This window comes from Balaenoptera ricei, chromosome 11, assembly GCF_028023285.1.
Source record: "Balaenoptera ricei isolate mBalRic1 chromosome 11, mBalRic1.hap2, whole genome shotgun sequence".
Taxonomy (NCBI): domain Eukaryota; kingdom Metazoa; phylum Chordata; class Mammalia; order Artiodactyla; family Balaenopteridae; genus Balaenoptera; species Balaenoptera ricei.
In genome coordinates this window covers 106,216,778-106,239,125 of record NC_082649.1, presented here as the reverse complement: position 1 = coordinate 106,239,125, position 22,348 = coordinate 106,216,778, and the positions used below count along the sequence as shown (strand labels likewise).

The 22,348-nt window shown below is 64.4% G+C and overlaps 1 protein-coding gene across 2 annotated transcripts in view; it reads left to right on the top strand.

The window, feature by feature from the left end:
- The window catches only part of PLXNA1 (plexin A1), a 46,342-nt gene extending 29,196 nt beyond the window's left edge, over positions 1-17,146 (top strand). For both annotated transcript variants that reach the window (XM_059940540.1, XM_059940539.1), the window contains 12 exons: positions 2,101-2,243; positions 3,452-3,708; positions 3,954-4,020; positions 9,035-9,181; positions 9,259-9,418; positions 10,043-10,146; positions 10,337-10,433; positions 10,740-10,930; positions 11,008-11,177; positions 12,422-12,634; positions 12,712-12,862; positions 14,015-17,146. In XM_059940540.1, coding sequence (XP_059796523.1) covers positions 2,101-2,243; positions 3,452-3,708; positions 3,954-4,020; positions 9,035-9,181; positions 9,259-9,418; positions 10,043-10,146; positions 10,337-10,433; positions 10,740-10,930; positions 11,008-11,177; positions 12,422-12,634; positions 12,712-12,862; positions 14,015-14,110 — 1,796 coding nt within the window. In that variant the 3' untranslated portion in view covers positions 14,111-17,146. The remainder of the gene's footprint in view (positions 1-2,100; positions 2,244-3,451; positions 3,709-3,953; positions 4,021-9,034; positions 9,182-9,258; positions 9,419-10,042; positions 10,147-10,336; positions 10,434-10,739; positions 10,931-11,007; positions 11,178-12,421; positions 12,635-12,711; positions 12,863-14,014) is intronic.
- Positions 17,147-22,348: the final 5,202 nt, after the last annotated feature.

The following is a 22,348-nucleotide window of genomic DNA, read 5'->3' as shown; positions in this document are numbered from 1 at the left end:
GTGGGCACACGACGTTTCTGTGCCTCCGTCTCCTCCTCTGTGGAACGGACGTAGCACCAGGTGCGGGGACGCTGGGCCTGCCCGCTCCGGGTGGGGGGCCGTTTCCCCGGGGGATTGTGGGCCCTGCTCGTCCACGTGCTGGCACGGCTGGTTCCCTCCGGCGGCCGGTGGGGGGCACTGAGGCAGGGGCCCTGTCTTCAGCCGCCCTGTGCGCACCCAGACCCGGGCCTGGGCTGCCTCTGCTCTCGGGGCGCTCGCTCGGGGGTGTGTCTGTCTCGCCCTGGGGTGCACGTGACGCAAACCAGCTCAGGCCGCTTCGGCGGGGAGGCTTCGCCGGGGTCTGGGGCCCAGCCAGGCCCTCACTCCGTTCTCAGGAACCCCCTTCCTCTGCGGCTCCCCCTCCCCGTGGTGCTAGGACGGCCACAGGGGGCAGGCTCGGCGGCGTCCCCACACCTGGTCACATGCCCCCTTCCCCCAAGCCTGCTCCTCCGGGAGCTCCCGACCGAGAGGTGGACCCCAAGGGCAGATGGGGGCGGCCCAGGGAGTGGGAAGGGCAGGGGCCGCGGGCGGCGTCGGAAATCTGAACGGTGGGCCGGTGGGTGGGCGGGAAGGGCCAGGATGGTGGCCTCCAGCTGGAATAGAGCTGTCCCCGGGGACCGATGTGTCCGGGAGACCAGCAGGCCCAAGGCTGGTGCCCGTGGAGCAGATGCTGCCGTAGCCGCCCGTGCTGAGCACTGGGGTCGCGGCTGCTGGGAGGCCAGCAGGTAGGCGCTGAGTGGTGGGTACCCAGGCCGGGGCCGCGGGGGCCCTGGGGGTTCAGCTCCCGTGTGCCCGTGTGGGCTCCAGGCAGCAGCCTGTGCCTGTGCTGGCCTCTGTCGAGCCCGGCTGGCCTTTCGGGCTGGCATGAGATGGGCCTCAGGGCTGGGTGCCCCCAGCCAGCTGGAGGCGGGGGGGCTCCACTTGAGCCCCGGCTCACTTGTGCCTCTGGGAGTCCCGTCGGGGTCCAGGGCTGTCACGAGGGGTGAACAGAGCAGCGCGGGTGGCGCCTGGCGTGTCAGGTGCCGGGGTGGGGGAGGCCGTGAGTGTCCTGCAGGGTCCGCGAGTGAACGCTGGCAGCCCTGGGGCAGACGACAGGCGTTGTCCCGTTTGGGGACGAGGGCAGGGGGCTGGGCGGGGTCGGAAGCCCTGACTGGGGGGCCTCGTGCCTAACAGGCCTGGCTCTGGGTGGTCACTAATTCCACTGGCCTGGGGTGTCCGGTCTGCCCGGGACCCCGGCCCGTCTTAAGACAAAGGCCCGTGTCCTAGCGCCCCCTCGGTCCCTGGCAGACTGTCCCCCGAGGGGCTCCGGCACGTGTTGGGGGCTTGGGTGGGAGGCAGCGGCCTGGGCCTTCCTGGGACAAGGACAACCGTCTGCCTGTCCTGTCTGGACTGACCTGTGATGCCTGTATCTGGCAGCGTGTGTGCGGGCCCCCAGGGCCGGCCAGGTGGAGGTGGCCAGACTCCAGGCAGGAGTGCCGGGGGGGAAGGGCCGGCTCCCGTGAAACCTTCCTGGCATCCCCAGTGCCCCTCTGGCTCCTGACCAGACAGCGCATCCCTGGGCTGCCGCAGGGCTCACACCTCACGGCTCTGGAATGTCCTGAAAGCAGCGGAGCCGCCCTGAGCGGGCGTGTCAGGGGCCCCTGGCCTGAGCTGTGAGGGCTTTCTTGTTGGCGTGCAGGGCTCTGCCCCTTCCCAGCCGGCCTCATCCCCGCTCTTCCCCAGTGGCCGGAGCCAGGGGGCCACAGTTGCTCTGGCCCCTGCTGCCCGATCGGGACGTGGAGGCCCCTTTCAGCCCCATCCCGGCACCGCCTCTGCTCTCGTCTTGGTGAATTCTGCAGCAGTTCAGGGGCGGAGGGCTCAGCCTCTGTGTCAGGACTGGGGAAACCGAGGCACAGGAATTTCCTCAAGTTCACCCAGCTGGCGACTGGCAGAGCCAGGGGCTGGCCCGATCCTGAGTGTGTGTCGGGGGAGTGGGGGGTGCTGGGGGGCCCTGAGTGTGTGTGGGGGAGTGGGGGGTGCTGGGGGGCGGGGCAGCTGCCGTGACACCTCGTCTGGCCGCAGCCTTTGCGGAGCTGCAGACGGACATCCACGAGCTGACCAACGACCTGGACGGTGCCGGCATCCCGTTCCTTGACTACCGCACGTACGCCATGCGGGTCCTCTTCCCCGGCATCGAGGACCACCCGGTGCTCAAGGAGATGGAGGTGGGCTGCTGGCTGGGGTTCACCGCTGCCTCTGCCTGCGGGGGCTCCTTGGGTGCTGGGGCCGGGCTTGAGCCTGCCGGGAGGGGGGCCGGGTGTGGGGGGCCTCGCCCCAGCAAACCACTCTTAGCCTGGGCTCCCCAGGGCCCAGCTCTGTTTCGTTGGGCCCCTAGTCTACTGCATACCACCTGCAGCTCCTCCGGTCTGGCTCCTGGGTGGGCCCGGGTGCCAAGCTTCACTGGGCCGGGGGGCTGCTGCCATGCGGGCGCTTAGCCGGGCTCTGCGCGGCTGATGCGGCCCCCGAGCCTGCCGAGGGGAAGGCGCCTGGCACCCACGTCCTCCCGGGCTCCCCAGTAGCCGGCCAGGCGCCCGGGCCCCCCAGCTCGGAACGGGCAGGGGCTCAGCGAGTCTGCTCTGCTGTGCTCCCCGGGGGTGGGGGTGTGTGTCGCATCCTGCACCCCTCGGGTGTTGGGGAGCCAACCCCCTCCCGTGGCTGTGTTGGCGGGACATTCCCTCTCGAGCTGCACCTCAGCGGGCCTTCCTGTCGCGCTGGCTCGGGCCCAGGGCGCCCTGGGCTGCTCACTGCCTGCTTGTTTGCTGGGATGTCTGCCACGCTGGGGCTTCCCCATCCGCCATCGGGTGTCTCTCCCAGCGTTGCCGTCTGCCGTGTTGGTCTGACTGTTCTCTTAGCTGTGACTGTGTGTTCTACCTGGTACCTGTCACCTGTCTTGCCTGGGCTGGGAGCCCTTGTGTCATGCCATGACAAGCCTCGGGGCAGATAAGAGTGAGCAGGGCCCTGGAACCAGCCGTACCTGCCATTCCATCCCCGCTTTCCCACCTCTGTGCTGTGTGGCCGCAACACGCTGCTCCCCTTTCTGGACTTGAGTGTCTTCCGTGAAGGGGGAGGGTGGTTTCTGCACTGGTGCTGGCTGTGAGGGACTGTGGACGGGCACTCCTGGTGCCCGCTGGACGAGCTGGGCCGCACAGAGGGTGGCTGGAGCAGGCCCTCCTTCTGCACCCGCACGCTGCTGTGCCCCGGGCCTCTGCCTGCTGCGGCTTCTCACGCAGCTGCCAGGCCACACGCATTCTGCTAGGACAGTTGCGGCTCAGGGACCCTCAGGGTGACCTGCCCTTTGTACCGGGCCTAGACGGCCCCTCGGCCAGCAGGGGCCGGTGCTCTCTGAGGTCTGAGCAGGCCCGCGGCCCCCCAGGTGCAGGCTAACGTGGAGAAGTCGCTGACACTGTTCGGGCAGCTGCTGACCAAGAAGCACTTCCTGCTGACCTTCATCCGTACGCTGGAGGCCCAGCGCAGCTTCTCCATGCGGGACCGCGGCAACGTGGCCTCGCTCGTCATGACAGCCCTGCAGGGCGAGATGGAGTACGCCACGGGCGTGCTCAAGCAGCTGCTGTCCGACCTCATCGAGAAGAACCTGGAAAGCAAGAACCACCCGAAGCTGCTGCTGCGGCGGTGAGTCTGCGCCCCGTGCCTACCCCTGCGACAGCGTGCCCACCGGCGCAGCCCGGGCGCTGCTGCCGCAGTTCTGGGGACCCACCCCGGGACTGGCCTTGTCTGGGACCCCTCGGCGCAAGGCGACACCTGCTCTGAGGCCGAGGCCTGACCTCTGGCCCTGGGGAGGGTGGGGTGGCGGGGCGGTGGTGTGGGCGGGCCTGGCTATAGGACTGAGGCCGCCCCTGCGTGTGTTCTGTTCCCAGGACTGAGTCGGTGGCAGAGAAGATGCTGACCAACTGGTTCACCTTCCTTCTGTACAAATTCCTCAAGGTGGGTGGGCCCCAGGGGGCCCCGGTGGGGGTGGGGGGCCAGGGGCGGCTGGTGGGGCCTCAGCCGAGAGGCACGAAGGGGCCAGGGCCTCGGCGGGACCGCCCCCGGCTCGCGTCTGTCCTTTAGCTTCTTCCCTGCCCCTTGTGGAGGCTGTCCTGTCCTCACTCAGCCGCCGAGGCAGGGCTGGACGACCGGGTCTGACGTGGGTCCCGCAGCTGCATGTGGCTGAGCTGGGCTGTGCGTCCAGGCCCCGGTGGGGCTCGTGCAGTGCCTGTGGCCCAGACCTGAGGTCAGAGGGAGCACCCGGGCAGGGGCGTGTGTGTGTCCAGCAGCTGGCCCTGGGCCAGCCTGAGGAGGCGCCCGGGGGGTGGGTCCTGTTGGCCCCGTTGTGAGGAGGCGGGCAGCTGCCTGGGCTTCCTCTGTCGTTGCCCAGACAATTCCTTCTCGGGCGGGAGAGCCCCTACCCCCAGACAGGCCTTGGGGAGCCAGACTGTCCTCGGACCGGTACAGCCAGCAGGCCGGCTAGACGTGGGTCCAGGTGGACTTTGTCAGGGCCGTGAGCAGCTAGATGGGCCGCCTGCATTTTAGAACTGGGAGGTCGTCAGACCCAGATGTCTGTCTGGCTTCCCTTGAAAAACCCGAAGGCTTGGCAGCCGGGCCCGGTCCTCGCACGGTGGCCCCTGCTTAGCGCTCCACGGTGGACGAGGGAGCTGGCCGTGGAGCCTCGTGACGCAGGCGGCCTGGGTCTGATCTCCGTGGCGGCCGTGTGGCTGTGCAGGCTCAGCTCCCGGCAGTGTCCCGAGCCGGGGATGGCGGGGGGCTTCCCGTCCTCCGTGCAGGATGCTGCGCCCGGCCGCCGCGGCTCAGAGTGCTCAGGACGGAGTCCTGGCTGGGCTGAGGGGCGCAGATGGGGAAGGGGGGCGCGGTGTCCACGGGGGCGTGAGAGTGTGGATGGGGCGGTGAGATGAGAGCATGAGGAGGGGCAGGAGGTAGCCCGACGGGGACCCAAGGCCCTGAGGTGGGCGCGAGGTCCAGAGAGGAGGATATCGGGCGGGGTGGGGCTCACCCAGTGGGTGGTGGCACAGCGACGCCCAGAGTACGACGACGTTGTCGTGCAGGTCGGGTGGCAGTAACAGCCGTGCCTCTCCTGTAAAGCACACTGGTTTGCAGACCGCGTGACTTGGTCACGTGCTCATTAAGTCGTCTCTGCGGACCTGGGGGAGCGGGCTCAGAGAAGGCCTGCTTTGACGGCTCTGTCTGAGGACCCGGGCCGGGCACGTGGCCCGTGCAGGACGCAGCTGGCAGAGGCTGAGGGTGCCGTGGCATCGGGCATTGCCCACAGGACGGGTGGGAGAGTGGAAGGAGGGAGGGAGCCAGGCTTGGCCGAGGGAGCAGGACTGAGGGAAGCCTGGAGGGCAGGGCAGGGTTGGGAGCCCGCGGCGGAGCTGCCCCCGGCAGCCGTCGTCCCGGGCGGGGTCCCGGCCGAGAGGCTGAGTGGGGTCAGGTGCACACACTCTCGCTGCAGACCAGGAAACGCCAGGCAGGGACGCGGCGTGGCTGGACTGCTGCCCACACGGCTCCAGGAGGGGACCTGGCACTGGCCGCTGGGTTCCCTGTGCCACGGGCTGAGCGTGTACGTGTGTTAGACAGACTTTACACTTTAGAGCAGGTTTATGTTTACGGCAAAGTCGAGCGGAAGGTGCAGAGATTTCCCAAATATCATCTGCCCCCCCCCCTCCACGCCCCCCACCAGCGTGGTCCATTTGTCACAGTTGGTGACTCTATACCAACATCAGCATCACACAGAGTCTGTGGTTGGCCCTGGGGCTCACCTGGGTGGTGTGTGTTCTGTGGGTTTGGACAAGTGTGTAACGGCACGTTTCCATCATGGTGTCGTACAGGTCGTTGTCACTGCCCTACAAACCCTCTGTGCTCTACCTGTTCGTCCCTCCTCCCTCCAACCCCTGGCAACCACTGATCTTTCCACTGCCTCCATGGTTTTGCCGTTTTCAGAATGTCCTACGGTCGGGATCGTGCAGGGTGTAGCCTTTTCGGATTGGTTTCTTTCACCTGGTAGCGCGCGGTTAAGGTTCCCCCAAGCCTCCTCCTGGTTTGGTAGCGCCTTTCTTTTTAGCAGCCCACAAGCCAGTTTTCAACAACGCAGATCCTTTTCATTCCTCGCTCTCTTTAGGAAAAAAAGTTAACTAGCGAGGTAATCCATGCTCTCTGTAGTGCCCCTAAACGGCAGAGCTGAGCCCCCCACCCCAAGTTCTGGAGGTAACGACCATCTGTTTGGGTGTGTGTCCCCAGGCTGGTTTCTGCACTGAAGCAAATATCTCTAAACAGACTGTGCTTGTGATGATGAGAAGAAGTCCTAGTGTCGTACGTTTTCCTCAGTGTGGGGTTTTTCCTCTTTGGTGCCGTGCATTTTGCACTGCACCGGGCATCCCCCGCTGTGGCCATCTTTGCAAGTCAGGACAGAGACAGGTGTCCCATTCTTTTTAACAGCTGTATAATGTTCCTTAATACGGGCATTCAGGGGAGCTTGATCTTTCCCCGGACAGTCCTGCAGCTGGCATCCTGACCTGGGGACCTTTGCTTGCCATGTCAAAGCTCAGGTGGGTTTCAGAAGAGTGATGGTGATCAGGCTTATTTTTCGTCTGAATACGCGCTGCCAGGTTGTCGTGCGAGAGAGGCTGCCCCTGTTCATCGTTCTGAGTCTTACCTGCCCAAACCGTGGACAGGACCTGCCCCCACTGGCCTTTCCATTCTTGCAGACTGCTTGGTGTGTTGGCAGCTGTTTCTTTAATAAGTTGTCACCTTTCGTTTGTCTGATCAACCACTTTTATTTTTATCTTGACTTGTATGTTTTTATCTTGTGCGTGTTTTGGGGGTGGTTATTTCTTTTGGAAGATTAAGAGAATTTTTTTAAGTCTTTGTTGAATTTGTTACAGAATTGTTTCTGTTTTATGTTTTGGTTTTTTGGCCTTGAGGCATGTGGGATCTTAGCTCCCCGACCAGGGATCGAACCCGCACCCCCTGCATTGGAAGGTGAAGTCTTAGCTAATGGACCGCCACGGAAGTCCCAAGAGAATTTTTAACTTTTCTGTCATTTACAGCTCCTGTGTTATGCTGAGGAATGTTTTCTGTTAGTATATGGTGTGAGGCAGGGATCTCACTTGATTTTCTTTCCCAAGTGGAGAAGGGCTTGTTCTAACATTTATCAAACAGCCTGTACTTGTCTCATCTTTGCACTTGGAGATTCACTGGCGGTTTCTGCACATTTCTTCCGGCTGGGCCTGAGACACCGAGGTGGTCCTCCTCCTCCCTGTGCAGGAAATGGGCCCAGCAGGGAAGGGCTGGGTTCTGGGCCTTCCCGTCTCCGAGCCTCTCTGCTCCTTGGTTCCTGCTTCCCGGCATCTGGGCGGGCCCGTGGGAGTGGGTCAGAGCCTGCCATCCAGGCCGAGCGTGAACAGCCTGCTCAGCCTGCCTGTTCTGTAAGGACACGTGGCTTTTAAGGACCAGCTGCTTTAGCGGTAGATTGTCTGGGTTCGAATCCTGGCTTCTTGTGATTTGCTGTGTAACCTCACCCTCTGACCTCCTGAGGTGCCCCTTTTCTTCCGAGAGGAGCAAGTCTCGTGGCGTCTGCAGGGAGAGGCAGCTGTTAGTGGCTGTGCCTCTGTCCTAGCTGATGTAACGCAGCCAAGTTTGCAGATGAAACGATTTCAGAGGTGGGCATGTTGCTGGAGGGTCTCGGGATGACCTGTGCTCACTGCCGCTCCTTGGCAGCTGTCTCTTTAATTACCGCAGAGGCTAACGAGCTGCCTGGAGCATCTGGTTCCGGGCAGGGCCGCTCTTGGTGGGCCAGGGAGCAGGCCGGCAGCTGCCTGCTTGGGCCACACTCACTCCCGAGCTCCGTGGGGGGGGGGGGGGGCCGAGACGAGAGGGGCCTGTGTCTGGCTGAGGTGGGGACTCAGCCGTGCAGGGCACGCAGCAGCTCGGTCACTGCAGTTGGGGCAGCCCTCCGGGGGTCAGGACGGGAACCCTCCTTCCACAGCTGCTTGTTAACGGTGTTTGTTGTCCAGCAGCATCTGTAGAGCCCCCCACGCGCCCGCTCCGTGCTGGGCACTGGGGAGGTAGCGGGAGGGGCCAGTCACGCCCTGGCCTGCAGGCAGCTTCCACTCCAGAGGGGAAACGGCAGGGAAGCGGACAAGACCATTTAAGAGGGCTGGCTCTGTGTGATGGCAGTGAGGGCCAGGGGGCTCGGCCCAGGGCCCGGGAGAGCCTTTCTGACAAAGGGACGTCGGGTAGGGTCTGGGAGGGGCAGTGAAGACCTGAGGGGGAGAGTTCTCGTTGTAGGGGAAGCAGGTGCAAAGGCCCTGAGGTGGGGACGTGCCCAGTGGCTGCAGTGGGGGTGGGGGGCGGCATGTGGTCAGAGATGGGCAGCGCAGACCTTCCCCGAGTGCCCGGACAGCCGCCCTGCCAGCCTCCTGCCCTGGGTCGGTGCGTCTGCACCTGTGATTGCGTCGGCCACGTGCTCTGGAGGGAGGGGCGGCCCTCTCCTGCAGGCGGGTCCTGGCTGAGGGGGCCCCCCCATCTGATAGATGATGGTCACACCCGTTGTGGTCCCCTGGGCCGTGGGGGCGGCACCGGGGCCTGTGCCTCATCCACATGCAGCACTGGCTGCTTTGGGTAGTGAGTGGCGCCGGGGCAGTGGTCCTACCGAGGCCTGAACCGGGCGAGGCTTCAGGCGGGGTTGACTGGCCTTGGTCCTCCCCGCTTGGTCCCTTTGCTGAGGTTTTTTTCTGGGATTTTCATGCCCATCTCCGTGGGGGGATGGTCTGCCATGAAGTGGTTTTCACGGTCTTCCTTGGACTTTGGAACCAAGGTTCTCAAATTTGGCCATGTTGCCCTTTCTCCGTGCGGGGGCCGGTGTAGATGCTGGGGCCCAGGGCAGTGGCTGGGACGCAGCCCGGGGGTCCTGCACGGCCTGATGCCGCCCACCCGCCCCCAGGAGTGCGCCGGAGAGCCGCTCTTCATGCTCTACTGCGCCATCAAGCAGCAGATGGAGAAGGGCCCCATCGACGCCATCACGGGCGAGGCGCGCTACTCCCTGAGCGAGGACAAGCTCATCCGCCAGCAGATCGACTACAAGACGCTGGTGAGCGCCGCCCGCCCCGCCCCGCCCCGCCCGCCAGGGAGGAGGAGGGGGCTGACGCCCTGCCCGCCCACCTGCAGACCCTGAACTGCGTGAACCCTGAGAACGAGAACGCGCCCGAGGTGCCGGTGAAGGGGCTGAACTGCGACACGGTGACGCAGGTCAAGGAGAAGCTGCTGGACGCCGTGTACAAGGGCGTGCCCTACTCCCAGCGGCCCAAGGCCGGGGACATGGACCTGGGTGAGCCCGGCAGGGGCTCTGTCGCGTTGTCCCAGCACCGGGTGCTGGCCCGGAGGGTTGGAGGGAAGGGGTGTGTGACCCAGGCTGGGTCTGTCGGCTGTTCCCCGGGGTGGTGGAAGCAGGGTGGCACTGAGAGGGCTGCACCCCTGCCAGTGGGGGCAGGGGTGGGGTCCCCGTGTGCTCTAGGAAGCAGGTGGGCCCTTGGAGCTGGGGGCTCTCGAGATGGCTCACGAGCGGGGCGTGGGCAGGGGCACCTGCTAAGTAGGAAGGGCCAGGGGAGCAGAGCCGGGCTGGACCAGTCTGGTCCCTTGGTGGATGAGGCTGGGGCCGCGATGGAGGGAGGCCTTGAGTGCCAGGCTAGGAGGCCAGCCTGGAGCTCTGGAAGGTGGGCACACCATGTGGGGCTGGGCTGCCCAGGGTTGGGCAGGCGGGGGCCTGCCAGAGGGGCTGGGCAGCAGCAGGGGTGTGGGGCTTCTGCTCTGGGCTGGGCCTGTCCCTCCGCTGCCCGGCCTTCACTCAGGGCCCCTGGGACCCTGCCCTCTGGGCCTGTCCAGATGGAGGGAGCAAGCAGCGGGGCAGCACCTGCCGGCCACCCTGCCCCTCCAGCGCTCCCCTCCTCCTCAGAGTGGCGCCAGGGCCGCATGGCCCGCATCATCCTGCAGGATGAGGACGTCACCACCAAGATCGATAACGACTGGAAGAGGCTGAACACGCTGGCGCACTACCAGGTGACCCCCGACCTGCGGCCACGGCTCGCGCCCCTCTTCCCACGACGGGGCGCAGGGGTGGGGGCCAAGCTGCAGGAGGAGAGGGCACGGTCACACGTGGGGTCGCCCAGGGTTGGGGGGGAGGCTGAGGCCCAGGTGAGAGACCGGCCGTGGGTGGTGGGTCATGCGTCACCCGGCCCCCTGCCCGTAGGTGACGGATGGGTCCTTGGTGGCCCTGGTGCCCAAGCAGACGTCCGCCTACAATATCTCCAACTCGTCCACCTTCACCAAGTCCCTCAGCAGATACGGTGAGGGCCGGCGGGGCAGAGGGCCAGCGGGGGCAGAGGGCCGGCGGGGGCAACGGGCAGACCACTGACCTGGGCAGAACACCTCTCTGGGCGCCGCTGTGGCAGCCTGGGACGGCTCGGTTCCAGCCTGTCCCGGGGACACTCGGCCTTTCCCCGGGCAGCACCGTCCCCAGAAACCCAGGGAGGTAGGGGCGGACGACCCCAGCTTTCAGAGGGGGAAAGTGAGGCTCACACAGGGGAGCTGCCTGCCCAGGGCGCCGGGCGGGCGGGGGCGGGACGCAGCAGCTGACGGCGCCGTGCCCGCAGAGAGCATGCTGCGCACCGCCAGCAGCCCCGACAGCCTGCGCTCGCGCACGCCCATGATCACGCCCGACCTGGAGAGCGGCACCAAGCTGTGGCACCTGGTCAAGAACCACGACCACCTGGACCAGCGCGAGGGCGACCGCGGCAGCAAGATGGTTTCCGAGATCTACCTGACGCGGCTGCTGGCCACCAAGGTGGGCGGAGGGAGGGGGTCTGGGCGGGTCACACGGGGCCAGGGCAGCCCCTGGAGCTGCGCCCTGCCCCCCGACAGGGCACGCTGCAGAAGTTCGTGGACGACCTCTTCGAGACCATCTTCAGCACGGCGCACCGGGGCTCGGCCTTGCCACTGGCCATCAAGTACATGTTCGACTTCCTGGACGAGCAGGCCGACCAGCACCAGATCCACGACGCAGACGTGCGCCACACCTGGAAGAGCAACTGGTACTGGCCTGGGGCGGGGGCGGGGGCGGGGCGGGGCCGAGGTCCCCGCCGGAGCAGGAAGCCTGGGACCTGGGGGCAGCCCGGCTAGGCTGGGGGCTGCAGTGCCGGGAGGCCGGCCCCGTCCACTGCCCCGGGCTGCGGCTGGTCCCTCTCCGTGGGGGCCTCTCTAACTCAGCCATCGGGGACATCCGCTGACCCACTTGTGGGGCCCCCTCAGATGTGGGTGGCCGGGGTGTGTGTGTGCACACGCGTATCCGTGCGCGTCTCTGTGCGTGCACGGCTGCGTGCAGGTGTGTAGGCTTCTGCGTGAGAAACGGGCTCAGTGGGACAGAGGCCCATCCCACGCTGGCTACAGCGATGCGGGTGGCAGTGAGACCAAACACTCCTGGTGCCCTCAGTCCTGTCACCCCCTCACTGCCGGTCTGGCTTTTGCCTCCGGAGCTGATCGGGCCCCTCGGCAGGGTCTGTCTGGTCCTCACAAGCTCTGTGCCTCTGGCCTCCTCCTCCCCGTGCCCTGACCCCCCCTGCGCACTGCTGCTCCGCAAGCCTGGGATGCAGCCCGGGTCCTCTCCAAGCGAGCCCACCCTGGGCCTCCAGCTCCACCCGTGCTGCCCACAGCCCCTGAGGGGGTCCACCGGGCACCAAGGGGAGGCAGTGTAGATCAGGCCCGTCCAGGGGACCTTTCTGGGATGATAGAAAATTCTAGGTTTGTGCCATCCACGTGGCCACGTGTGACTAGGAATATGTGACATAACTGGTGCAGCCGAGAACCTGAATCTTTAGCTTTTTGATTTAAGTTTAAACAGCGACACGTGGCTAGAGGCTGTTGATAGTCCAGCTGATGGCTGCAGTAGAGGTGGCCTTTGGGGTTGGGGTCAGCTGTAGTGGGGCTGCGTCTTCTGGACCCTTTCCTGGTCTTGTTACCAAGACTCATGGGGAGCCGGCCCGGCCGTGAGCAAGCACTCAGGCCTGGAGGACTGCAGCCGGGCACAGTGGGTGCCCAAGGGCGAGAGAGCCTGTGGGTGTGCGCACCCTCCCCTGGGACCGTGGGGGAGGGGCTGGCCAGCAGGAGCAGCCCTCGCTCACGGCCCGGCTCTCTGGGCGTGTCTCCCCGGCTGCGTGGAAATGCATGGTCACCGTGAAGGCCAGAGCCGGGAGGATGGTGAGGCCACAGGTCAGCCGCTTCTCCCCGCCGGCCCGAGGGCTGCCGAGGCCCGTCTGACCGTGCGCCCGCCTGCCCGCAGCCTGCCCCTGCGCTTCTGGGTGAACGTGATCAAGAACCCGCAGTTCGTATTCGACATCCACAAGAGCAGCATCACGGACGCCTGCCTGTCGGTGGTGGCCCAGACCTTCATGGACTCCTGCTCCACATCTGAGCACAAGCTGGGCAAGGACTCGCCTTCCAACAAGCTGCTCTACGCCAAGGACATCCCCAACTACAAGAGCTGGGTGGAGAGGTGGGGGCACGGGCCCAGGGCCGGGCGGGGGAGGGGCCGGGACCCAGCTCACATGCCCGCCCGCCCGCCCGCCGCAGGTACTACGCAGACATCGCCAAGATGCCCGCCATCAGCGACCAGGACATGAGCGCGTACCTGGCTGAGCAGTCGCGGCTGCACCTGAGCCAGTTCAACAGCATGAGCGCCCTGCACGAGATCTACTCCTACATCAGCAAGTACAAAGATGAGGTAAGCTCGCCAGCCTCGCCAAGCAGGCTCCTGCCCCAGCCCGGGCTGCCTGATGGGTCTGGGCGCGTCTCCAGGGCAGGGCACGGGCCATCCTCGACCCTCGGCGCCCGATCTGCTTCTGGAGCCAGGCGTGCGCAGAGCTGGGCCTCCCTGAGACGTCGGGACGGACGACTGGCTTGTGGGCTGCACTGGAGGACGGACAGAGCCCAGGGCCGGAGGGGCAAGGCGGGCGCGGCCAGAGCCCAGGCCCTGAGGCCAGAGCGGGCCGGGCTGCAGAGGCCGCGAGGCTGAATGGGAGCGTCCTGGGAGGGCAGGGGGAGGCGGGGCCGTCGCTGGGTGCGCAGGCTGCAGGGTCTTGGGCTGCTCCCGAGGGAGACAGCCTTTGGGGTTCAGAGACGGAGCCTGACTGCCAGGGGCGGGGGGCGGGGGAGCAGGGGCTGTGGCCGGGCTGCCCGTCTGCAGGGGCCACGTCGGGAGCCCCAGGGCTCAGGCGCCAGCTCTGACTTCTGTGCGGGTTTGAGAGGACGGGGCCGTGAGCGTGGGACACCGGGCTGCAGGTCAGAGCATGGGGGCTTGCAGCTGAGCAGGAGGCCCTTCAGCTGAGACGGGGGAGGTGGCCCCGGGGGGGGGCCCAGAGCAGGGAAGGGGGTGGCCGAGCCCCGGGGCCGACGGGCAGAGGCCACAGGGCAGGGCGTGGAAGCAGGGCCGCGGAGGACGAGCCGTGACCTGGGGGTGGCGGGCTGCGGTTCTTCCCGAGGGGCTGTGCTGTGAGGGGTGCAGAGACGTGGGGCGATGGGGCTGTGGAGGGAGACGGCAGCACGGCCACGTGCTGGGGGCTGACTGGCCGCCGCGGGAGACTGGGGTGTGAGCACAGAGCCCAGCAGGCCCCGCGGGTGCACGGGGCGGGCCCTGGTGCTCGGGGACCTGGAGGGCTGGCGGGGACCTGAGCCCTGTTCGGGTGGTTTTGGGGGATGAGGGGCGGATGGAGACCCCAGGGACGCGGGGTCTGGGGGTCCCGGCTCCAGGCCCAGGTCCCTCAGCTGCGAGTGGGAGGGACACAGTGGCCTCAGCCTGGAGCCCACTCTGGACACAGCCGCTGTGTGCGACCCCGAGCCCCGGACAGGCCTGATGCCCCCCGTCCCACCTCCGCAGATCCTGACGGCCCTGGAGAAGGACGAGCAGGCACGGCGGCAGCGGCTCCGGAGCAAGTTGGAGCAGGTGGTGGACACCATGGCCCTGAGCAGCTGAGCCGTCGCCCACGGCTGCCTGGCCAGCAGGAGAGTGAGAGGGCCCTCGGGGGCGGTCCCTGTGCAGCGGCCAGAGCTGGGAGGTCCACGGAGGCAGCCTCGCCCCAGCCATGCCAGGTGCCCTGCGCCGCGGGCCGGGTGTGCAGTCCTGGTCCCCCTCGCCGCCCCTGTCCCCTTCCCGCCTGCGGGGGTCCCGGCTCTTCATTGGTGTGGGTGAGATGGTGCCTGCAGCACCCTCCACGCCCAGAGCTGCTCGCCGTGGGGCTGGGGAGCCCAGGTGTGGCTGGGGGCCTTCTCAGGACAGTGGGTGACTGCTGAGGCCCCCGGGGTGAGGCAGGAGTCCTCCTGTAGGGAGAGGTTGGGCTGCCGAGGCCAGGAGGGCCAGGCCCAGGGGCTGGGAGGGGGTCAGCTGTGCCCGGCTCCCTAGGCAGAGTCTGAGGGCTGGGGCGTGGCTGGCGGCTGGGCGGGGAGACTGAATGCTCAGGGCCCAGCCACGGTGAGCTGAAGTCGGTCCAGGCGTCACCACCCACCTGCCACGTGCCAGCAACCCTACACTCACCAGTGCACCGCCGCTGCCATCCTCCGATTCACCGCGTGCTCTCCGCGGCCGAGGCCAGAGCGCCACGTCGACCTCGCCCAGAGAGAGGCCCCCGGCTCCCTCCCATGGAGGGGCTGCAGGACGGCTCCACGCAGGGCCCAAGTGACTTCCAGAAGGACTCGGATCCCATTCCGTCCTCAGGGCTGTGCCTCTGGGAGCCGCTGGGGCCTGGGGCTCCGGGTCATGCGTGCACGTTCCCCTTATTTATTCCCCCCACCGCGCCCGCCCCCATCCCGGGCTGAGCTCTCGGCTGTGGAGGTCCCGGGAGCAGCCCCGAGCACCCTCCTCCCCCCTCCCTGGCCCCGACCCGCCTTCCAGCGGCGTCAGTCTGGCCCCTCAGCAGCGTGCTGGCCCCTCGGAGCGGGGGGACATCTGGGGGCTGTTGCTCGTCTTTTAGGGGAGCAAGGGGGTCCTACTGTGCTCTGCTTGGGCAGCGGGGCCGTGGGGGCCTCGGACCACACCCACTGGCCTGGCCAGGAGCAGGACGCGGTGACCAGGGGGCCTACAGAGCCGGTCTGCCCGTCCTGCTCTCAGCGAGCAAAAGAACACGTTTTTAATTAAAAAATCTGTACATATATATCCATATATATATATATATATATATATATATGTGGCTCTAGCCTGTCTCCAGCCCCAGTGGGGTCCTGTACAGTTACCCGGAGGAGGAGGAATTTTACACTTTAGAATAAGAGAATTAAGGTAGCGGGAAAGCAATACCAAATGGTCGTGGAGAAAGTGGCCAGAGCTTCCCCGCTGGAGCACCCCCGAGGCCTCCGCCCTCGACCTGCAGGTCGTCCTGTTTTCGTTTTGACGTGAGAAGGAGAGGACTTCTCGGGCCGAGAGCTTCCCGGACGCGGGCCGTGGATTCCTGCATGACTGTGCTAGCGTTTAGTCTGACTTGATCTTTTTAAAACTGCAAGTGTTGAATACTAGAGGTTGTTAGGCCTTTTTTTCATGTTTTTTAATTAATCAGTCACTTGTGAAGGCAGTGGCCTGTCCCCTTTTCAATTCACTTTTTCGACGTTACTACAGATTCCCGCGGACTTTCAGGGACAGCTAGCTGTGGCCGGCCCCGCGCCCCCGGCCGCCCGTCTTGGGTCCCCCCCAAGCAGCGTGAGCCAGACCGCACACCACCATCAGCCAAGGAGCTGCTCCCTCGCGGGAGGAGGGGTGAAACCCGCCACCTCCTGACTCAGGGAGCTCCTGGAACCGGGGTGAAGGGGTCCCTGGGCCCCGTGGGCACTGAGCAAGGCTCGGGCCCCCCACGCGGTGGGTGTCCAGCAGGAGCTCAGGCCGGGCGGGCGCCGGCCGGGGCCGGGTTCCGTCCGGGTTCCGTCCGGGTGCGGGTCTCGCTCCCCCCGAGTCTTCCCTGAAGCTGCTTCTGATCGAAGCCCCCGTTCTTCCAGCCCCGCTCGGGTCAGGGGGCTCCTCGGCCGCTGCGCCGCCGTCTTCAGAATCCAGTCCCAGCCCCCGTTCCTCGGGCCTCCCCGGCCCCGTGCTTGCCCCGCGGGCGGCGGGCTGGGCGGTGGTGACGCAGGAGGGGAGCCGGCCCTGCAGGCGCGAGGCCTCGTGGAGCGCGTGCGTGGGTCAGGTGCAAGCACTTTAGCGCCGTCTGTTTACACACGAGCCGATCGCTGACCTACGCCTGCAGTCCAGTCCGCAGCACGGCCGCCCCTTCCTCTCCCGGGGCTGGAGTCAGGCCAAGTCCTCCTCCTCACTCGTCTCCACGGTCCTGCTGGCCCTACTGCGCCTTCGGCACTGGGCCCAGGCGCCCGCCGTCACCTCCCCGTCCTCCTGCCGGGCACTCGGACCCCAAGCTCCGGCTCTGGCCTGAGGGTGGCCGGAGTGTGGTGTGGGAGCGCTGCTCCGCGCAGGTGGGCGGCCCCCAAGGCCCCTCTGCAGCCCCAGGGCCGGGGGTCTGGGCCGTGGTGTGGGGCGGTGTGCCGGGATGCCTGCCGCCCCGGGCCCCCTCCCGCCCTCGCCCGCACGCGTCTCAGGAGCGCCAGGGACGGCTCGGCCTCGGTCGGGAGGCTGGCGTCTCTATATACCTCGAGCTTGCCCGCACTCCCCGACCCGGGCCCCAGGCCCACGGGAGAGGTCCCCCCGCCCTCCCCGCTTTGCCCCTGCTGAGCAAGCCCCGCCAGTGCTGGAGCTGAGGGCTCACGCCGTTGGTGCTACACAAGCTAGAATAGATATATTTAGAGAGAGAGATATTTTTAAGATGAAGCCCACGATTAGCTGTCCTTTGACGCCGCAAACCCCCACCCAAAAGAAGAGCGATCGCTCGGCAGCCTGAGCGGCCCCTCTGCCGCCGCCTCTCCCGGGGGCGGTGTGGCTCGCAGGCTGTGTAAATACACGGCCATTTCCTATTTTACTGTCTCAGATTTAGTACTTGTAAATACACACACATTAAGGAGAGAATAAACATTTTTGCTAAAACTCGCGGCTCTGGGTTCTCCTTACTCAGCGGTGGGGTGGGGGTGGGGTGCTGGGTTGGGGCCACGCGGCCCGCAGAACTGCAGGCACATCCTGTGCTCCCCCCTGGGAGCAGCGTTGCCCGAGATGCCGGGACTCCTGCCCTCAGGGCGTGGCCAGTGCAGCAGGGCCTCCCCAGAACCACAGGTGCAGATCCTCCGCCAGCTGTGTTTCGGGGGGCCGGGCATCACAGAGCTCCTGTGCTCTGGGCCCCCGGGCCACCGGGGAACCGTCAGCTGAGACTGAAAACACAGGGTCCGAGCCCCACCCAGGGGGTCCTGTTGACCTGGGCCCACGCAGTGTGTTCTCAGGTCCCCTGGGTGTTCTGCCTCGGCTCAGAGCAGTTGGTCCCTGGAGACCCTGTTAAAGTCCAGAGGGGCTGGGGAAGCCTGGACATTGGCCTGGGACCCCACACTGAGCAGCAGCGTTGGAGCTGCACGTGCCAGATTTTCTCAGCCAGGAGCACCCCACTGGGAGCCTTGCAGCGGAGGGGCCCAGTTTGGGCAATGCTGGCCCTCCCAGCACAGGCCCATCGATCCATCCCATGAAGGTTTTGGCAGGTGGTTTCCTGCCCTGACGGAGAAGGTGTCGGTGCAGCCTCTCCCAGGGTGTGGCTCTGGGCAGCACCCCATCTGTTCCTGGGCTGTTTCCTCCAGGGCCCAAAAGGGACAGCCATTCCTGCCCCGGGGGGCGTGGGTATCAGAGGTGACAACCGGGAGAGGCAGGCCTGGGTCTGGACGGGATGAGCGTGATGGATCCCAAAGGGCGACCTGCACGTCTGCCTGTGCCTGATCTGCAGGCGGACGCAAGCAGCTACAGTGATGAGGCTGACGGCCCACTCGTGGTTCAGCCACTGTTGTGGCCAGTGCACTTGTGTGGCCCTCACAGTGACCCAGGCAAACAGGAAGCTGAGGGGCACGGTGGGGAGTGGCCTCGCGGGACTGAAAGCCGGCCACCGCCTCACAGGAGAGAGGTCCCCAGAGAAGCCCAGCGGCACTCCAGCCTGCCTTCCTGCAGTATCTCCGACCCAAGAGCTCTGACAGTGGACCATAAATCATCATCAGTAGCTCCGGCTCCAAAATGGGCCCATCCTGCCAGCCAGGGCTGCAGGCGGTGAGCTCAGCGCCAGGCTCAATTACTAAAGAAATCAGTGTAATCAGCATGAAATTGCATCGGAAACAAATTTAGCAAACACGGACCTGTTTGGGGTGTGACGCAGCCTGTCCCCACAGCTCTGTCCCCTCCGGCTTTCCGGCACAATCAGCCCTGCCTCAATTACCCTCATTAGGCTGCGGAGGGCCCCAGCCCCACCAGCCTGAGAGCAGGCGCCGTCTCTGGGCGCAATCAGCGCTCACGGTGATCAAGCGTGATTATGCAGGGAGCGCAACGCGGCAGGGAGGGTGGTGCCTTCTGATTGCCGTGCACGTGGGCTCATCCCGGCTGTTAGCCATCGGCTGTCAAGGCCGGGGCTCGCCAGCCGCTCTGGGCAGGGCACGGGGTGGGAGTGTCCGGGCGGCGGGGGTGAGGCTGGCTGACGGTCCAGCATGTTGGGCTGAGCCCTTCTGGGTGCCAAGCTCTGCGCTAAGCCCTGGTGATGGGGTGGCTGGTGGAGCAGGGATAAAATAACAGGCAAGGCTGGGTAGCACCCGGGTGACTGCAGAGGGGGCGTGTGGCGGCAGCCAGCTGGACAGACAGGGAGAGCCATCTGGGGAGGGGCAGGAGCGTGGAGACCCGAGAGGGAACAGTGTCCCCTGGGTGGGGGCGACCCGGGCGTGCTCCATCAGGGAGCAGAGCCTGGGGCGGGGGGCAGCGTGCGAGGCCAAGGATCGTCCACGCTGAGAGGGGGCCTCAGGCCCAAGAGAAGCAGAGGCTGTTCTAGGCTCCTTGGGAAGCAAGGAGGGCAGGCTCTGATTCGCATTTGGAGGCTGTGTGTCTCCAGGGGCCTTGGCCCTGCTGCACCCCTCTGGGCCCTTCTGGAGACCCTGTAGCCTGTCAGGTGATGTTGCTTCATGGCATGTGTGGCGTTTCTGAAAACGGCTGGGTGGGGCCTTGGGACTCGTTCTGACCATGGGGGTGTCAGTGGAAGATGCTCGGGTCACATCTGCGCTGGACATCTCGCTCCTGGAGTGAGGGTTCCAGAGAGCAGGGCCGCCAGCCAGCATGCATTGGGGGCATGGCGTGAGCTTGTGCAGGACACAGACATTTGGAGAACTGTTGTTTCTGCAGCACAGCCCAGACCACACCGACTATTACAAGCTGGTAGCATTCAGGACACAGGAGGACCTGGGGACAGAGCTGTCTGTCCACCAGCTTGCTTGGGGTCTAATTATTTAGTTTGAGAAATCGGCTATTCAGGCATCATTGCTGCGCCCAGCTGAAGACCCGCCCCCCCCCCAGCACGTGTTCCTTGCTGGGTGCCCAGCTCTCAAACATCTCCCTGTTTACTTTTAGTGGATAAACACTTTTTCCTTATATAACCCCGTGACATTGTCAAAGTTAGTATTTGCATATTCGAATCTCCTCAATTGTCTCAAAACTGCGTTTATCCAGGCGGTTTGCTGAATGAGGCCCCTTGGCTTTGTGTCCTCCTCGTCTAGAGACCTGGGTCCGAGGCTCTGGTTACCGCCCTCCTTGGCCCTCGAGGCCTTGGCTGGCGGCCCCGCCCCCACCCCCGGCGGCCCTTCGCGGGTCCTTTAAGCCGCCTCCTCTAAACACGCTTGTCCAGTTTTAACTCGAAGACGTTTTTTAAAGGGAAACTTTATGGCGCTGTCATCACTGGATGACCAGTATCGCCTGCCATCGATAGAAAATGACCATAAAAATAATACGATGAAAGTGAAACTAATATGAAATTCTAACAACCAGCAGCTACCTGCGCGAAGTTACCACGTGCCGGCCCCGCCCTCGTCCGCCCCGCCCCCACGTTCCCACCCTGCACTTCCGCTTCCGGTCAGGTGCTGCACCGCGGCTCTCCGGCCTCTCCTTCCAGACTGGAGAATGCCACAGCCTCGTGGATGGCAGGTTTGTGCCCCGAAGCCCCCGCAACCTGCTTCCCGCCGCCCTCAGGCGTCTGCCCCGCGGCCCAAGGGCCTTTCCTGCCTCGTCCATCCCGCCCCCGGGCCCGGAAGCCCCGCGCCTGTGTCTCCCTGTGGGCTAGTCTCTCCTGCGACATCACACACACAGGTGTGACACCGCGGAGGGGACGTGGGGGAGGGCGCGGAGCAGCTTTTAGCGCAAGAAAGAGCCTCTTTTCTCTTCTTTGAATGAATTTCTCAAATAGAGTTTCTCAGACACACATTCCTCTGAAATGATCAGTCCGCTCTCCTGGCTTGGAATCCGGGTCTCGTACTGAGTGCCGTGCGACCGCGGGCAGGTGTGTGTCTCGGCCTCGGCCTTCTGGTAGGTAAAGGGGGAGAACAGCTCTAGCAGACTCTGCGGGCTGACGGCTCGAGTCATTACCCTGGAAGGTGGAGGCCGCCTCGAGCCAAGGAATCCCCTCTTCGCTCCGGCCACAGCCTGAAGGGAGGGGCCCTAAACCCCGTAAGCCTCACGTGCCACAAGCAGAGTTTCAATGCGCAGAGGACTCAGGGTCCCTGCCGCAGGCGCAGGCTTGGGGGCCGGCCGACTGAGGCCCCTGCCCCACCTGGTGAGGGAAGGGTAGGACGAAGGTCTGAGGGACAGCGGCCCGGGGCACAGAGGTGCTGAGGGGCCCACCAGCAGCAGGAAGGAGCCTGCAGTCAGCAGGAGGAGGCTGCTGGGCGGGGGCGGGGACCGGAGCCGCATCCGGAGTCACTACAGAGGAGCACCTGCCTGCAAGCCGTGGTGTTCAGTGAGGACTGAGGCTGAGGACCAGAGGTGAGTGGGATCAGGGCTGCTGCCCACACAATTACAGGAAGACCTGTATGCACTGTAGTCTGAGCTGACGGTTTTCCATGGAGTTGTGCAGTGCACAACCTGTGCAGCTGTACAGGGAGGCCCTGAGTGCGTGAGACACTTGCACTGGAGGCCGGCAGAGGAACAGACCTCCCCTTCCTAGTGTCAGGAAGCCCTGTCAGCTTTGCCTCAGACCCCACCACTCTCCTGGGAAGAAGCAAAAAGGAGGGAGAGCCCTGTTAAGGAGTTGAACTGTGACCTGGACTTGCCATTTTCCCAAAAGACACTGTTTAAATACCACAGATTGAGATATTTGAAAGTTTAAGGTTTGCTTCTGCTTCTCATAGGGCAGAAGCTTGGGAGCAAGATTAGATAAGTTACGGACAATTAAGAAGTTACATTAACAAAACAGCAGCAGAGCTGTGTGCGTTTTCAACCCCAGAGGCTGCACTGGGCTGCGATTCAGGGCGCAGGTGTTGGGCTCTGCCTGTGGCCTGAGTCCTTGGTCTTGGGAGCTGCTCCTCCTCCTCACTCAGGGGATGCTCCAGTGGGGCTGCCAAACCTCTGATGGGCACATGACCCCGACTGGCCAATAAGAGCATCCCTTCTGGTCAGGCTCAGCATGTCACCTGATCAGGAATAACGTTTTTCCCTGAGACTGTTGAAAACGGAGAGTACTCCTTAATGTGGGGTGTTCTGGGGGCAAGGGGGGCAGAATTCGTGAACTTGCCTAAGAGTGACACCAACTCAAAAACGTGGAGCCAAGAGATGAGGGAGAGAGAGACAAACCTCCTGGACCCAGCCCCACCTGTAGACAAGATCTACTGTGGCCTTCAGTTACATTAGCCAACAGATTCTTTTTTATGGCTTTGCCCAAATGGATCTGTCACGTGGGATGTAAGGAATGAGCCCCGCACTGCTTGGTGCTCTGCCGCTGGTCGTTTGGGAGCATTAGACTGGCTGCCTGACCTGAGACATGCTGTGGGTACACACCCGATGTAAAATATCTCAGTAAATTGTTTATGTTGATGACGTGTTGAAATGATAATCTGTTGGAGAGACAGACTTAAATAAGATGATATTAAATTAAGTTTTACTTGTTTGTGTTAACTTTTCAAATATGGCCACTAGAAAATTTAAAATTACATTTCTGGCTCATGTTCTATTTCCACTGGACAGAGTAGGACTAGACCAGTTTTTTGGTTTTTTTTTTAAACTCTCAGGTCTGTCAATGATCTTTTTTTAAAATTATTTAATTAATTTATTTATTTATTTATTTTTGGCTGTGTTGGG